This window comes from Gopherus evgoodei, chromosome 3, assembly GCF_007399415.2.
Source record: "Gopherus evgoodei ecotype Sinaloan lineage chromosome 3, rGopEvg1_v1.p, whole genome shotgun sequence".
Classification (NCBI taxonomy): domain Eukaryota; kingdom Metazoa; phylum Chordata; order Testudines; family Testudinidae; genus Gopherus; species Gopherus evgoodei.
This window is the reverse complement of record NC_044324.1, coordinates 205,256,246-205,274,778: the sequence shown is the minus strand read 5'-3', so window position 1 is coordinate 205,274,778 and position 18,533 is coordinate 205,256,246. Positions and strand designations below refer to the sequence as shown.

The 18,533-nt window shown below is 44.1% G+C and overlaps 1 protein-coding gene across 1 annotated transcript in view; it reads right to left on the bottom strand.

The window, feature by feature from the left end:
* PCSK2 (proprotein convertase subtilisin/kexin type 2) overlaps nt 1-18,533 on the bottom strand; it is a 194,845-nt gene that overhangs the window by 10,253 nt on the left and 166,059 nt on the right. Inside the window, exons 9-11 of the mRNA XM_030557861.1 lie at nt 5,017-5,232; nt 3,207-3,307; nt 1,136-1,363 (exon numbers count right to left, since the gene is read on the bottom strand). Coding sequence (XP_030413721.1) covers nt 1,136-1,363; nt 3,207-3,307; nt 5,017-5,232 — 545 coding nt within the window. The remainder of the gene's footprint in view (nt 1-1,135; nt 1,364-3,206; nt 3,308-5,016; nt 5,233-18,533) is intronic.

The window sequence follows — 18,533 nt, the reverse complement described above, 5'->3', positions numbered from 1 at the left end:
GAGATGTGGAAAACACAAAATAAACACATTTAAATGCTGTAATGTTCAAACTGAATCTTTGAAACCTGTGAGTGATTGTTATCATTTTCTGGAGTTAAAATTATCCACTAGAATAGGAAATTGCCAAATTTAAATATATCACATTGTAACAGAATATACCCATGTGTTTATACCCAAACACTATTGTAATAATCTTTTTACAAAGTATGCTTTTTAAGGTATCATTTGAAAAGTCATGATTTGCTGGTCAGTACTTTCCTGATAAAATATGTGTGGTAACATGGTACGTGAAGCTATAAGTTTCTCCTGTATGGTGTGATTAGCAATTTTTTAAACCCCACAGCTCTGCCAAAACAGAAATTGGCAAACAGGTCTGTCCCAAACAAAGGAATATATGCTCTACTTAATTTGCATTTAAGCAGTAAACAGAGTCATCAAGCAGGAAGGGATGACAAAGGGAGTTCAAACATGTGAGTAAAAGCCAGCAGTGAACATCCTTCCACATAGCCTTTGTGTCCTGTGCCTAGCTGGTAATATTTTTCAAGAGGGGGACTGAAACTACAAAAAGGAAGGTGAAATACTCCAAGGCACCTGTCTCTCCCTGCCAATTGCATTCACTGGACTCAAAGAGACAAAGGAAGCAGGTGTTATACTCTGCAGAGGGGTCCTGACCTGAGAATTTGGTCCATAATCTGCAGGATCATATAGTGAGACATTTTGCTTGATTCTAGTACAGTTTGTTAAATTAGGCTTTAGGAAACATCTTATCTTTATTTTTCTTGTAACCATTTCTGATTTTTATGCCTTATTACTTGAACTCACTTAAAATCTCTCTCTTGGTAGTTAATAAACTTGTTTTACTGTTTTATCGAAACCAGTGAGTTTAAATTTAAGTGTCTGAATAACTATTTGAGATAATCAGGTGGCATATTATTCCTTTTAAGGAGTGATAGACTTAAAATATTTGTGCTGTCAAGGAGAGGGATGGGCAGTATGGGACATACATTTCTGGGAGAAAATCTGATACTGAGGGTGTCTTGAGTCACTGTTTCTGTGTGTGTCTGTCTGTGATCACTGAAGTGCCTGAAAGGGAACAAACTCCATAGATTGGAAAAAGAGCATTGTCTTCACTTACTCAGGTTCTTGTATTGATCCTCCAACGCAGTGGAATCTCTCTGGAACAGTCTTCCAGTCTTTTGCCATTTTAACCATTGCCCCAGCATCGAGGACTCCATAGCCAAACAAATGGTTAAATTCCAGACCAACACCATTTCTACGCCATTGATGGACTTCGTCATGAAGTTGGTTCCTTTTGGAGGTGAGCACTGTCAGATGCTGCATGTCTCTCCACGTCAGATCCAGGCTATGGAAGAATAACATAGAAAAGGTTGTTATTTTGTGGTGTTAGAAGAAGAATAAGAAAGAATGACGTGGCCAAAACTGTCTTCATTCCATAAAACCTGCCTCAGAAAAAATCCTCCGTATCTTTTGGCCCAGAACAATCTCAAACGAAGATCTATTGACCCAGTGCAGCCAAGAGGATCTGAGCACTATCCTTGCCAGGAGGTGTTGGACGTGGATCAGTCATGTGCTTCGGATGGAAACTGATTCCATCACCAGAGTAGCAATAAGATGGACACCAGAAGGCATGTGAAAACAAGGCTGCCCAAAACCAACATGGCGAAGTGCCGTGGAAGCCGAACTGAAAAACCTGGGGCACAGCTGGGGAACCATTGAAAGACTTGCCAGGAACAGACAGGAGTGGAGGAGCTTCGTCACTGCCCTAAAGGCCAGAGGCGTAATAGGAACATGATGATGATGACGAAGAGAGGATGGTTTTCTCTTTCCATAATAAGTTTGAAAGGACTGGTGTATTTGAACACTCAGTAAGGTAAATGCACTAAAAATAAAAGCATAGACATTGTGGCTCAGGTTTTAGCTATTTTTAGCATGCTAGCCCAAGTCTATCTGCTGAGACTGCCTACAATGGGTGACTGCCATGGGTGACTGCCTACCCATGGGTGACTGCCGGTAGCAAAAATCCTCAACTGCTGGAGACAGGACATTAAATGTGGAGGGCTCTGAGTTACTACTGAGAATTTTTTCCCAAGTATCTGTCTGGTAGGTCTTGTCCCCATGCTCAGGGTCTAACTGATCACCATATTTGGGAATTTTCCACCAGGTCAGATTGGCAGAGATCCTGGGGGTGTGGGTCACCTTCCTCTGCATCATGGGGCATGGGTCACTTGCAGGTTTAAACTAGTGTAAATGGTGGATTCTCTATAACATAAGGTCTTTAAACCATGATTTGAGGACTTCAGTAACTCAGCCAGAGGTTAGGGGTCTATTCCAGGAGTGGATGGGTGAGGTTCAGTGGCCTGCAATGTGCAGGAGGTCAGATTAGATTATTACGATGGTCCCTTCTGACCATAAAGCCTATGAGATTGGGAGGCTTGCTCCCAGCTGCAGTGTAGACATACTCTCTATGGTCAGACTCCCACAGACTGTTCTAGGATTTTAGATCATAGAGATACCTATTAGTCCTCCAGAACTCAAACTAAAGAGACCCTGTTTGGAGCACAGACTCCAGTCTGCTCACAGCTATAGAAATATGGCAAGTGCACAGGGCATCATGATGGAGACAGTGGTGCTGTGTAGGCAGTCATTCTAGCCATACCTCTACATCCATGGGGGGGGGAACTGGATGCTAGCCAGGGTTTATATTGTCAGGGAGCAACTGGTGGTAGAGCAGAGGGAAATTCAAGAGGTGGGGGGAGTCCATGGGGACACAGCCAGAAGTGGGGACAGAGGAAACTGGAGGAGGGAAACAGGTGAGTCAGCTTGGGGAGGGAGCACTGGGGAGACAGACGGTGGAGTCAGAGAAAGACTATGAAGGGCCCATCAGCAGGCAGCCAGAGACAAAGCAGGTAGGGAGGGGAGGAAATATCTGTAAAACGAATCAATATATGAAAATAAGGCAGTGCACATTATATACACTATACAAATTAGGGCATTGCATTATTTACATAAGCTCATCTAAGTTTCTGCACCCAGGGCTTGATCCAAAGCCCTTGAAGTCAATAGGAGTCTTTCTATTTATTTCAGTGGGCTTTGGATCTGGCTGTTCTAGCTTTAACAGCTCTTAACTTCAGCATGACAGACAAGTAATTCAAAAAAACAAAAAATTCCTCTGCTCCTAAACCTACTTAGCCTCCAGTGCCAATGCAAACACGCCAGCTGCCTCAGGTGCAGCTGCAGATGTTCCAGAATGACGTAAGGTACAGTTGCCATATAAATCCGTAGTAGCCTGCAAAAATATCAAAAAAAAATGTGTAAGACTAGCTATTTCATTCTCCCTTGTGCTACAGACATGGAACAGCACAGAAGGCAATGCTTGTTGATTAGAGTAACATTATACTTGTCACTAGGAATAGAATAATTACTGCCCTTTCAAACTACTAGATCACCTTTAAAATAGAATGGGTAGATACACAGGGCAGGTGGGAACACGTGATTGGACAACGACAGTAAGAAGTAAATATTCATTAACATCTAAAATTCATAGAGAGATTATATTTCTATAAATGTCACAAAGCCCCACCAGTAGGATTTGAACCCAAGACTTTTAGCACCATAGAAGTCTTCTACTGCTTGAGTTACAGGAGTCACTCCAATAGCAGGCAGTAGTTTATGGTGCTACCATCTATGAGGACTAGCCACTAGAGGGAAATGTGACAGCCTGCAAGCAAATTGCACAGTGATAGTCATGTATGTAATGTAGGTCACTTCATGCATACAACTGACCCAATGAAATAAGTCAGTATTTTCAAACTCATACAACAGATCTAGGACAGTCCAGATTGTCTCTATACTCAGAACATGAAATAACTGGAAAATGTGCAGTATCTGTTGACAAACATTGACCTTTTTATTAAGACACCTGCCTGGCCCTTTTTAAACATCAGATCCCACCCTGGATGATCTGAAGACTATTAAAGTAAGAGATGCCCCACCACACGCTAGCATGCTGGGAGGAGCATGCTGTACCTTTCCAAGAGGTGGCATAGTGGAAACATTCCTAGTGCACACCTGGAACTGTGAAGGATTGTACCCCTAGGGTGTGAAGCTCCACTCTCCCTCAACATGGGCCTGCACCTATCAGGTATAATCTGACACCTAATGTGTCATCTTTGGAGCAGGCTCCATCTTCTGTTTTGTACAGCACCTCACACAATGGATTCCTGGTCCAGGCCTGGGGCTCCTAGGTGTTACTACAATGCTAATAATAAATAAATAATAATAATAGATCACTGTTGAATTAAACAATGGGAATTTGTGATGCAAATGTCAAGGTTGTTTATTTAGAGTTTTACACACATTAAAAAGGAGCTTTAATCCTTTGCTCTAGAGGCTTCTTAAGCTATTAAATAAACAACCATTTCTGTAACCACACTCCTAGACCAAATCTCTCAGGAAAAACACTAACCAGACTGGCAAAGAGTGAGACTATGCAGAAACCACCCAGGAAGCTTGACAATATTCCATATTTCACTACTACTTTGCCCTGAACTTGTTTCGTTATCAACCTTATTCTGCCAAACCTACACAGGGTTACAGACAAATTGGCAATGACTATATTAGCCTAAAATTGGAGGTGATGTGTTATGCTGGGGATTTCAACTCTTCGTTATCATGCAATTACACAAAGAAAGTCTGCCTGGGAATTAAAAATTCTGAGGACATATGAATAAATAAGACCCAGCTTCACTTTCCAAGTTGTATTCCGATAACTAGGGAACACCACCTACATGCAGCCATAAAACACAGAAGGTCATTGCTGCTTTCAATATTGACCTTTCATCTCATCAGCTGACAGTTTGGGCATTGTTGGGTATTGTGAATGAGAAAATATTATTTTAACAAAGGAACATCTGCTGCTCCTAAGCAGAAAATGATGCGTACAGACGTGTGTGAGTGTAGGGAGCAGGACAACAGCACAATAATATCTGCACTCACCACACCAGCTTCGGGATTTCTCTTCCTCCCATTGCTGAACGTGGAGGCCAAGGTTGAAGAGCAGCTTTCATCATACAGAGCTGTCCGGCCGTCATTAATAGCAGAATTGATGGAGATAGTCCACATGCTTGATGCATAGCCGTCACAGTTACAATCATCATAGCTGCCACCATCTCCAGAGGCCCAGACATAGATGCTTCCCTTGCCGCTACGGCCCTGTGGAAAAGAAATTGAGTCTGTCAGGTTAAATTATGAATTCAAACATGAAGCAAGGCATCCATCTGTCAAAGAGAAAACAAGCCTTAGATAAATGTACATCAGTAGCAAGCTGAAAGTGCATGGACTGCTGCAGACTTTAAAAATCCAGTTAACCGTTAATCACAGCCTGTTCTGCAATCTTTTATGTGCAGAGTGTTCTCATTTATCATTTTGTTTGCTTGGCACACCAAAGGTTTCTGTGCTAAGACATTTTATGGATTCATTAGAACCTGGAGTTGATATCAGGCACTAAGCACTATGGAGACATAAGAATACAAGAACGGCCATACTGGGTGAAACCAAAGGTCCATCTAGCCCAGTATCCTGTCTTCCGACAGTGGCCACTGCCAGGTACCTCCGAGGGAATGAACAGAGCAGGTAATCATCAAGTGACCCATCCCCTGTCACCTATTCCCAGCTTCTGGCAAACAGAGGCTAGGGACACCATTCCTGCCAATCCTGGCTAATAGTCATTGATGGACCTATCCTCCATGAATTTATCTAGTTCTTTTTTGAACTCTGTTATAGTCTTGGCCTTCACAACATCCTCTGGCAAGGAGTTCCACAGGTCGTCTGTGAAAAAATACTTCCTTTTGTTTGTTTTAATATTGCTGCCTATTAATTTCATTTGGTGACCCCTACTTCTTCTGTTATGAGAAGGAGTAAATAATACTTCCTTAGTTACTTTCTCCACACCAGTCATGATTTTATAAACCTCTTAGTTGTCTCTTTTCCAAGATGAAAAGTCCCATTCTTATTAACCTTTCCTCATATGGCAGCCGTTCCATATCTTAATAATTTTTGTTTCCCTTCTCCTAACCTTTTCCAATTCCAACATATCTTTTTTCAGATGGGGGCGACCACAATACACACAGTATTCATGATGTGGGCATACCATGGATTTATATAGAGTCAACAAGATATTTTCTATCTTATTAAGAAAGTGATAGATAAGGATTCCCAACATTCTGTTCGCTTTTTTGACTGCCACTGCACATTGAGTAGATGTTTTTCAGAGAATCATCCATAAGGTCTCCAAGATCTCTTTCTTGAGTGGTAACAGATAATTTAGACCCCATCATTTTGTATGTGTAGTTGGGATGATGTTTTCCTATGTGCATTACTTTGCATTTATCAATATTGAATTTCATCTGCCATTTTGTTGCCCAGTCGTCCAGTTTGGTGAGATCCTTTTGTAGCTCTCTGCAGTCTGCTTGGGACTTAACTATCTTGAGTAGTTTTGTATCATCTGCAGATTTTGCCACCCCACTGCTTACCACTTTTTCCAGATCGTTAAAATGGATATACTATTCGTCTAACTGACCAGGTTTATAAGGTACACTTAAGGTCTGAGTGTGGCTGGAAAACCATGTAAAACTGTCACCACTTTCTTTGCTCAATAGATTGGCTCCCTGGGCATATTTTACTCATGTCTGTTTGTTTTACTGACCAAACTAGCTTGAATTACTGATATTGCTGTAGAGCCAATACCGCTATGAGAGTAACAATCATCAGCAACAGAAAGCACCTCCCAACTCCCCTTATGAAACTGAAGACATGATGCATGGAACCCTCTCAGTAGCTAAAGGAAAAGAAAGTAGTATCCTCCCACATACTCCATGCAACCAGGAAGTGGGAGGGGTTATTTCAGCACCTTACCCCAAGAAAAGAGGGGTGAGGACTGAATAGAGAAATGTTCTGACAGAGTCTTGAAACCTTCGATGAAATCTTGGCTACACTGAAGTCAATAACAAAATTCTCATTAACTTCACTGAAGATTTTACCCTTGTGAGTTTTAATCTTAATCCCCCACCCCCATTTATTTCTGATAATATAAAAGGGAGTAAGAACACAGTTTAATATCTAGCTCTCGGGTATGTGTGCAGTGCTGAAGGTTACAAAAACTACCTAGCAAATGTGATCTGGAAGTCATGGAGCACATGAATACAGCCCCCTACAATGTCATTTTAAGAGAGTATGTTCTCTGACTGTACTTGATATCAAATCCCATTTCACAGCAGTGCCTCATATCTTTTATCATAACACAGTGGACGATGCAACTTCATTATTTTTAAACGAGTTGGCAAATAGCATTATAATTCACTGATATCACAGTGGGATTTCTGCTGTTAGGATGTATTTCTTCTCTGGAGAAGAACTCTTGTAATAAAGATTACGGCACCAGATAGCTTATTTAAACCAGCCTAAAGGTACCCATATAGACTCGAGGTCAGTCATTTTAGATATAAGTGACTGGATATAGTGTTGTAAAAATGTATGCTGTAAGAACAAAAGCTAAGGGACATGGGCTTGTATCTGTCCAACAAGTGATTCTTTAAAAGCAAAGCATCAAAATAAGATGCTTTTTTCTTCCATTTTAAAATATCCCATTTGACTTGTAGCTGTAGATTTGGGGAAAAGAAGAAACAGGGACCCAGTATCCTAAAGTAAGTGCTTGCCAGAAGGCAATGCTTTCTCTCTGTGGTGAGATTATGTTTGGTAATACCCCAAAACTATTCCCAATGATGGCATTGAGATGGCCTTTGGTCTTAGCAGTAGTAGTATAAAGAACACCTTCCTTCTTAATTCGCAGGACTGCACTTTTAATTGGATACGAATAGTGATGTTTTACTTTAGCCAGTTTGCTAACTCCAGAGATGGAAGAGTAAGTGAGGCTAGGCAGTGTTTTTGTACTAGGAATAGAAGATAGCAGTCACTAATCTCTATGGCTCCTTGTTAACTTTCCTATATTTAAATACATCTTTCATTGGGATAATTAACAAGGGATTCTTCTATCACATTAGCAAAAGTTTGTGAAACATTAATACAGTGTAGAAGACTAAATCACATAAATAAAATAAACAAGATGATAAGTGCAAGCAGCAGAGTATAAGGCTATACAGTGCTGGTTGGGACAGGTTCCTAAAAATAATTCATTTATATAAATATTAAATGCCCCGAGTTATCATCTTCTAGGAACAAGTAAACAATTTTTAGAATTCAAAAAAGTAACTCCCTCATCACATTCTCCCCAGTTCTCTTACATTTTTCTCACTTCTCTATTCTAGCTAGGACTGGAAACAGAAGTGCACAAACACCGTGGGAAAGGCTTTAATAGCCCAAATAAAGGACTGGAAATCTCCTCAGAAATCCTGTTCTTTTGAGATTTCCACCCCAATGTGGCAGATTTCAGAGGTTCAGACAGTTGGCCAAGGGAAACCTTTGGTTAATTATTTGAATATTTCAAGTTCTCCTATTATTAGTGAAGATACTAAAGCTGATCAAAACGTGCATAATAAAACCTGGAGGAAATTATCCAGTCTGGGGCTTAATTACAAATCTGTCTAATGCTGAGGGCCTCCTTTTGAAATCTGGACTCTCACATGTCACACATGAACATACTCACACTAATCCCATTAACGCTAATGGTAAGTGTTACTCAACATGAGGAAACATGACAGACTCAGGCCATGAACAGAGTAGGAATAAGTAAATGCTGAACATAACCGAGATACCAGAGGGAGCTTGGAGAAAGACATGAAGAGAAGAAAAAGAACGAGGCGACAGTGGAGCTGTTACATTTTTGTATGTTTGTTTCACTCAGATTCCTGCTCGTTTCCCCAGAAAATACAGCTGGGAGTTTAGCTTCCGGATTTGTGGCTCTTTTGAATCCAAAACTCAAACTGGGAGTTGAGGGTGAATCAGTGTGGACTTGGCACAGGTCTAAAGGATGTCTAAAGGACACTGTTCATTCCAAGTATACCGAAATGCGATACAGGGGCATATACTGTGACAGACCCAGGCCAGTGGGGTGCAGGAGTCTGGTAGAGGGCAAATATACTGGTCACTGGGTGAGTAGTTTTCTGTTCCCTGAGTGACCAGAGCAGGGTCTGCAATGGAGTAGTCAGGAACTTGCTAGAACCAATTAAGGCAGACAGGCTGATTAGAACACCTGCCGCAATCAAGGCAGGCTAATCAGGGCACCTGGGTTTTAAAAGGAGCTCTCTCCAGTCAGATGGGGGAGGAGTCAGAGGAGAGGAAGTGCGTGTGAGGAGCTGGGAGTAAGAGACACAAGGAGCTGAGACTGAGAGGGTGTGCTACTGGAGGACTAAGGAGTACAAGCGTTATCAGACACCAGGAGGAAGGTACTGTGGTGAGAATAAAGAAGTTGTTTGGAGGAGGCCTTGGGGAAGTAGCCCAGGGAGGTGTAGCTGTCACACAGCTGTTACAAGAGGCACTATAGACAGCTGCAAATCCATAGGGCCCTGGGCTGGAACCCGGAGTGGAGGGTGGGCCCGGGTTCCCCCCAAACCTCCCAACTCCTGAACAGACACAGGAGGAGTTGATCCAGACTGTGGGGGAGAGGTGAGCAAATCTGCCAGTAAGCATAGGACCCACCAAGGTAGAGGAGGAACTTTGTCACAACTGGTGTCAGGAGTGGGATCTTGGTGTGCACAGTGCGGCAGAAGAAGGAGGGTGATTTAAAAAAAAAAAGGTAGAGGGTTTATTTTTTTTCACCACAATGGAAGAGTTAGTGCGGGCACTGATACAAGCTACGGTGGCCCAGCAGGAGGTTACCCGTGTCCAGGCAGCTGCCCAACAGGAGGCAGTGCGGCTGCAGCAAGAGACTAATCGTCTGCTGATGGACCAGGCTTCTCAAGACCGAGCTATGTTGCAAGAACTGGTAAACCAGGTAAAGACCCTTACAGAGCTGAACCAAGGCCATGATGGGACGCAGTTCATACGGGCCAGCCATTGGCTGCAGAAAATGATGCGGGAGGATGATGTAGAGGCATACCTTCTGACCTTTGAGAGGAGAGCCCTATGAGAGGCCTGGCCTCGAGATCAGTGGTGTGGCATCCTGGCCCCATTTCTGTGTGGAGAGGCCCAGAAGGCCTATTATAATCTGCCTGAAGAGGCTGCAGCAGACTACCCCCAGCTGAAAACAGAGATCCTGGCCAGATCCGGGGTAACGACTGCAGTACGGGCCCAGCGGTATCACGAGTGGAGGTACCAGGAAAATAAAACCCTGCGGTCCCAATTGTATGACCTCATCCATCTCGCACGAAAGTGGTTGCGAATAGAGTCCCAGTGTCCAGAAGAGATACTACAGGTTCTGGTCATCGACCGATACATGAGGGAACTACTGCCAGACCTTTGTGCCTGGGTAAACCAGAACGAACCCTCCACCTATGATGAAGTTGTTGCACTGGTAGAGGGGCGAAGGACAGTGAGGGAGCTGACCAACCAGTTAAGGAAGAAGCACCCCGGGTTAAACTAGCAGCACTAATCCCTAGAGCTCGAGTGACGGGGCCACCAGGAGGGCCCAGGTGGAAAAAGAGAGGGGCTGAAGGCCCACCAGAAGCCACAAAGAGTCAGAGAACTGAGAGAGAAGAGGATCATGAGGTTGGACTGCCCAAACCAAGAGACCGGGGAATGCCTAGGGCTCCATACAGATGTTATGCCTGCGGGGAGTGGGGACATATAGCTGCACAATGTCTCAATGCTGAGGAGCCGATGCAGTGTAACCTGGGGAACTGGGCAGACCCATGCTCCCTAATCCACCTTGTGGGGGTCTCACTAACCCCACATATGTACCCCAGACCAGTAAAGCTAAATGAGGTAGAGACCACAGCACTGGTTGATTCGGGGAGTGCTATCACACTTGTCTCGGGGAAGCTTGTGAAGTGTAGTCAGTTGCTGCAGGCTAAGCGTACGGGGATAACATGCATCCATGGGACAGTTGGTTATTACCCCACCATCCCAGTAAAACTCGAAATTCAGGGGAACACTACAGAGGTAGCAGCAGGTGTAGTCCCTAAACTTCCATACCCGGTGCTCATAGGGAGGGACTTCCCAGGGTTTGGAAACTTACTCCCAGTAGGAGGATTGGAGGAAAAGGGGAACCCTGAAGTTAGTGAGGCCTCCATAGTAGACTGTTAACCCCTGGTTTTCTCTGAAATATCCCCAGATTTATTTTCCAGTCCCAGACATGGTAGAAAGTCAAAAAGGGAAAGGAGGGCAGCTAAGGCCTTGGGAACCCGAATACTGACTCAAAGCCAGAGGGTCACTCTCGTAGGCAGGTGAACCCGAGCAGCTGAAAAGGATGCCACCCCGGAGGGAGAAGCACCCGAGTCTGACCCCCACCCTAGCATTTCTGAACTAGTAGAGGCAACAGAGACTGGGCCCCTAGATCTTGGGCAGATTAGTCCCGGAAGAGGAAATTTTGGACGAGACCAGGCCGAAGACCCAAGGTACAACAACATTAGGAAGGAGGTGACTGAATTAGATGGGGTCCCCGTGGAAGGGAAAACCCAGGGACTAGGACCCTACTTCATAATGAAGAAAAATCTCTTATACCGGGTTGCACCAGTACAGGGGCAGAAGATACAGCAGATCCTAGTACCTCACAAACACCAGAATGCTGTATTAAGTCTTGATCATAGTCACCTTTTTGGGGGGCATTTGGGGGTAGAGAAGACCCTGGCACGAGTCCTACAACGGTTCTTCTGGCCCGGAGTACATGAAGAAGTACGGAGGTACTGTGCGTCCTGCCCAGAGTGTCAGCTGCACAGTCCCCGTCCCCACCTGAGGGCACCTTTAGTACCCCTTCCCATCATAGAGGTCCCCTTTGAGCAAATAGCCATGGGCCTAGTGGGACCCCTGGAGAAGATGGCTCGGGGCCACGAATATATACTTGTTGTTTTGGACTATGCTACTCGCTACCCAGAAGCTGTCTCCCTGTGGAACACAGCCTCTAAAATGATAGCCAAAGAGCTGGTGGGGATCTTTGCCTGAGTGGGGCTACCAAAGGAGATATTAACAGACCAAGGAACCCCATTTATGTCAAAATGAATGAAGGACCTCTGTACGCTGCTCCATATACATACCCTGAGAACTTCAGTCTACCATCCGCAGACTGATGGGTCAGTAGAAAGGTTTAACCGAACCCTCAAGGCTATGATAAGGAAGGTGGTAAGTCGGGACAGGAAGGATTAAGACGCCTTACTACCCTACCTTATATTCGCTATCCGGGAGGTACCTCAGGCCTCAATTGGGTTTTCCCCCTTCGAGTTATTATACGGGCGTCACCCCCGTGGCATACTAGACATCGCCAAAGAGATCTGGGAAGAGGAACCCAATGAGGGGAGAAATATAATAGAACATGTAATACAGATGCGAGACCAAATAGCAAGTGTCACCCCTATTGTACGGGAACATTTGGAAAAGGCTCAGGAGGCCCAGAGAACCTATTACAATCACCAGGCAAAAATCTGACAGTTCCAACCAGGAGATTGGGTGATGGTGTTGGTACCCACGGCAGAAAGCAAGCTTCTGGCCCAATGGCAGGGGCCCTATGAGGTGGTTGAACCCATGGGGGAAGTAACCTACAAAGTGCGGCTGCCAGGATGCCGAAAACAAGAACAGATTTATCACATCAACCTTCTGAAACCCTGGCATGCACAAGAGGCATGCACAAGTGTCCAAAAAGACCTAACCCAGGAAAACAAGCCTTCCAAACAGGTGAGAGCGTCTCCTGATTTAATACCAGACCAGAAGAATGTGGTGTCTGAGATGATCTTCCGGAACCAAGATGTGTTCTCGACAAAACCGGGTAGAACAACCGAGACGTATCACCACATCGACACGAACCCTGGGGCCAGAATAACAATGAGGCCCTATTGGGTGCCAGTGGCCAAAAGGGAGGAAATAAAAGCAGAAGTAAAAAAAAAAATGCTACAGTTGGGGATCATCGAAGAATCCCACAGTCAGTGGTCTAGCCCAATCGTGCTGGTGCCCAAACCTGATGGCACCACAAGGTTTTGCAAAGACTTCCAGCGACTAAATGAAGTATCCTAGTTTGACGCGTACCCCATATCTCGCATAGATGAGCTAGTGGACCGTCTGGGTAATGCCCGGTACTTGACTACTCTAGACTTGACAAAGGGGTACTGGCAGATTCCCCTTGCAGAAGACGCAAAGGAAAAGACTGCGTTCTCTACACCAGAGGGTCTTAATATACTGTCCTCCCTTTTGGACTACATGGGGCCCCAGCTACTTTCCAGCGCCTCATGGATAAGCTATTACGCCCGCATAACAGTTACGCTGCTGCCTATTTGGACGATGTAGTCATTCATACCCCAGACTGGGAAAGTCACCTAGAGAAGTTGGAGGCAGTTCTTGACACCTTCAGGCGAGTTGGCCTTACAGCAAACTCTGCCAAGTGCGCTGTAGGGTTTACAGAGGCCAAATATCTTGGCAACATTGTGGGAAAAGGTCTGGTAAAACCCCAAGTGCACAAGTTGGAGGCCATCCAAAATTGGCTGCGACCACGTCACAAGAAATAAGTCCGGGCATTCCCAGGTGTAGTAGGGTATTACCAACGATTTATCCCCCACTTTGGCACAAGGGCATGCCCCCTGACTGACCTACTAAAAGCCCATGGACCTGATCTGGTGAGGTGGTCTGACGCAGCAGAGGAAGCATTCACAGACCTAAGGACTGCCCTCTGCACTAACCCTGTCCTAATAGCCCCTGATTTCGCCAAGGAATTTATCCTGCAGACGGATGCATCAGAAGTAGGGTTGGGGGCCATTCTATCACAGATGGTCGGGGAGGAGGAACACCCAATTCTCTACCTCAGTAGGAAACTCCTTCCGAGGGAACAAAAATATGCAGTGGTGGAGAGGGAATGCCTTTCCGTAAAATGGGCCATGGAAGCATTGCACTACTACTTGCTCGGGCGCAGATTTGTCCTCATGACCGACCAAGCCCCTCTCCAATGGATGCAGCGGAACAAGGAGAAGAACGCAAGGGTGACCAGGTGGTTCTTATCCCTCCAACGTTTCCAGTTCCGTGTGCAACACAGAGCAGGGAGCCATCATGGCAATGCCGATGGCTTGTCACGTGTGCACTGTCTGGCATCCCAAGCTGCCCAACCCTTTGGTGTTGAGCAGGGGGGAGGGATATGTGACAGACGCAGGCCAGTGGGGTGCAGAAGTCTGGTAGAGGGCAAATATACTGGTCACAGGGTGAGTAGTTTTCTGTTCCCTGAGTGACCAGAGCAGGGTCTGCACTAGAGTAGTCAGGAACTTGCTAGAACCAATTAAGGCAAACAGGCTGATTAGAACACCTGCAGCCAATCAAGGCAGGCTAATCAGGGCACCTGGATTTTAAAAGGAGCTCTCTCCAGTCAGATGGGGAGGAGCCAGAGGAGAGGAAGTGTGTGTGAGGAGCTGGGAGCAAGAGACAGAAGGAGCTGAGAGTGAGAGGGTGTGGTGCTGGAGGACTAAGGAGTACAAGCGTTATCAGACACCAGGAGGAAGGTACTGTGGTGAGAATAAAGAAGTTGTTTGGAGGAGGTCTTGGGGAAGTAGCCCAGGGAGGTGTAGCTGTCACACAGCTGTTACAAGAGGCACTACAGACAGCTGCAAATCCATAGGGCCCTAGGCTGGAACCCGGAGTAGAGGTCGGGCCTGGGTTCCCCCAAACCTCCCAACTCCTGATCAGACACAGGAGGAGCTGATCCAGACTGTGGGGGAGATCACTAAGGTGAGCAAATCTGCCAATAAGCGCAGGACCCACCAAGGTAGAGGAGGAACTTTATCACAATACAAAACATGGAATGTTGGCGGCGGCTGCTGTACTATTTTAAAACAATATCTAGCTGAAGAAACCAACAAGTTGCCTATTTGTAATCTTGTATATACGCTACCAGTTAAAATAGTCATTGCTTGCCCACTGTGTAACTATGGTTTTCCATTTTAACTGTTGCCTTGTAGAGCTCATACTTTTCAGAAAACTCCCTTTACTGTTGTCTAGCTAGACAGACTGTCGGGTAACACTGCAGGCTAATTATTGAAATAGCTCCTTAAATAAAACTCTTGAGATGTCCCTTTATTACTGCAGTACACACAGTGTTAATAGTAGTGTCTAGGGGCCCCAGTCATGGAGTAGGACCCCACTGTGCTGAGCACTGTAGAAGCAGAGAACAAAAGGATGGTCCCTCCTACTAACACCTTACAATCCAACTATAAGGCCAGGTCTATGCCATAAACCAGGAGGTGGCCAAACTTACTGGTGCTCAAAGCCACATACGACAGTCTTCAGAAGTCCGAGAGCCAGAGTGCACCTGCTAGGAGCTGGGGCTTCAACCCGCTCCTGCTGAAGCCCCGAACTCCGGCAGGTGTGCCTCGTAGGCCTGAAGCTCCGAGACCCTTCTCCCAACTGGAGAGAAGCTCCTACCCCACTACCCCTCTGGAAGGCAGAGGTTCTGAGCTCCTCCCCTCCCTGATCTGGTAGGTGGAGAATACAGGGGTGGAGGGGGCTTGTGAGCCACACTTTCATGCGAGTCACAATTTGGCCACCCCTGATATAAACTTACATTGATATAACTATATCTGTCATGGGTATGAAAAATCCACACCCCCGAGCGACACAGTTAAACCAACCTAACTCCCGGTGTAGATAGCTGTATTGATGGGAGAAGTGCTACCACCGCTCACTGAGGTGGATTAACTATGCCGCTGCAGCATTTTTAGTGAAGCCCTGCCCCAAGAGACAACTGGTGGATACAGACAGATGGGGATGTACAAGGACACAATGTGACAATACTAGTCTCAGCACACCAATTGCCTCACTTTGTCAAAAAAATTTTAGAATCCACGGCAAAAGAGTTTTAAGAAGGGACTTGAAGGACAACGTGATGGTTTAAAAAGTTCACAGGCAATTTCTCCCAGTTGTGAGGGGCAGTATGGGGGGGGGGGGGGAAATGTGAAGGTTCATCTTTAACAAATATAACAAAAACGTCATGCAGTTTGAAATTGTTTTCTGTCAAGAAACAGAATTTGTCATTGGGTTTTCTTTTTCTTTTTCCTTTTCATGTTATAACTGTGTGTACAGATTTTTTCTTTCTTCCCCTTGAAAGAGGAAATATTTTGGAATCTCCTGTATAATTTAATTGTAATTTTTGTTCCTACCATAGAGCTAGGTAGGATGTTCTTTTAAAAAAGAGGATGATATCACTCGTTATCAAACTCTATAGCTTTTGGAGTCCTTTCTGTAGGCCCTTATGACATTTCCACAGGACTACATTTGTTTCATTCCTGTTAAATTCCATACTGCTTTCCCATAAGAGAAAGTACATTTCTTTCTCTTCTAATGTTGTAGTTAAGGTTAATGCTTTTATATTGGACTCTATAAACATTTAAATAAGAATAAATACTAGCCATGTCTTTAAATAACAACTGTTAATTACATTCAACTGGGCTGTATTGTTACTCATGAGACAACGTGGCTGGAATATGTTGCCCTGCCTGAATGCTTTTTACCAAATTGTTCTGTGCAAGTGACACATCAAACATCTTCCTATCACTCCTCAGACTCCTGTCCTACATGCAAAGAGCAATCTGGAATCCTTCATCCAGCTGGAATAGTGACATGTCTTTATAGATCAGGTCCTGTTTGGTGCTGGCAAGTTGAATGGCCTGGACTGCCAGGTCTCTCCTACTAGGGCCTAATCTCCATCCCTGTATTGAAACCTTTTCACTAGAGTTTCAGATTTGGATCATACCTGCCTTAACAAGTGCTTTTGTCTCGAGTGATCAGTTTCTAGATTGGATTAGAATCCATAATATAGACAACATTTCATAGCAAGAATTATACAGCCTAATATAAGGTGCCTGTGCATATGGTTTCCCATTACAGCCTACAGCTATGTCCTTAGTGCTATATTCAAGGAAATCCATCACTGCATCCTTTAGAAAGGACTCAACTATAGCCCTTTGATTTGTCTCCTGAATTATTTATACATTAGTTCCGTTAACAACAGAATTTATCCTTCCTGCAAGCACATTCCTGCAAGTATTTCATACATGCAATGCTCTTTGACCAGAAAGGGTGTCCTGCCTATGGAGTTTGAAGGCACAGGCAATATCTTACTGAATCACAACAGGTGGCTCAGACTTCCCTGCCCACTGAAAGCTTTTATTTGAAGTGTTAATATAATTGTTACTATTTAATAATTGATATTTTTCTTTAATTAAACTAATAAAAATAAATTTAATGGTCAAGCCATTGTCCATATCTAAAGACGGCATTCATATAGATGAAAACATACTTCAATTTAGTTCATATGTAAACACACACACAAACAGATCTCTCAGGAGTTATCTTCAATCAGGTAGGTCATTTGTAATATAAAAATGAATGAGTTGGTTTAGATAAAATATGAATGGAACTGAATTTTAGGCCAAAGCCTGTATCAAGCCTGAGGTTCAGAAGAGTTCAGATACTGTTTGCTCCCAATAATTGTTCATCTCCATATGCCAGTGCTCTGCTAAACTGTTGCAAATTGGCATAGCTACATTAAACCACGCTGATGATGTGTATTCTTCACATTGTCCCACTTACTTGAGTGGGATCCCTTGTGAACTCTGGTGGTGTTTTATGTGAGTTACGATATTTGAGTCTTGCCTTACATTTTTGCAGGTAGTTTGCACCGTTCTAGTATTAATCACATTTGTAAAATTCATAACATTCATATTTCAAAAGTAATCCCCCATCAGTGGTTTTGAAACACCTTAGATTATTAACAGAGAAAGGATTTTAAACATCTCATTTAAATTTCACCACTTAAAGTATTAATTTTTTCCCCAATCAGACCATGCTATAAATATGGGCCTGTCGGTTTCATTTTTGCATTCTCATGCATTAGTTGAGTGCTGGTTTTTTGTTTCAGTCACCGAAGGGAAATAGCTCCACTCCAATGTTTTCACTTAAAACAAAGTGCACCAAATTAATGAAAATATTTTGCACTAAGGTTTTGCATTACAAACCGAATGGAATCAAAGCTGAATTGGTCCTGTGCCTTTAAACCAATAATTTAAATCCAAAAGATGAAACATGCAAATCAAGGACCTAACTACATTACCAAAATTCCTATGTTGGGGCCCTGTGTTGCAACATGGTAACGTTCTCTCCCTGTTCCAGCAGTAGCTGGGTCTTGTCTTTGTGGATACGAAAAAGAGTTCAACTGCCCAAACTGTCAACTTTACCAGTGGTAATTAAATCAATGGAGTAACATCAGATTTACAACAGTGTAACAGAGCATGGAATTTGGCCTCAGAGATGCAGCACAGTTCTCTAAAGTTACAATAAAGTTTTATCTTAACTTATACAAACCAAGACAAAACCCACGATTACAACCCATAGCTCTGACACTATAAAAGCTGTAGTAGTACATTGGTCCTAAATTTAAA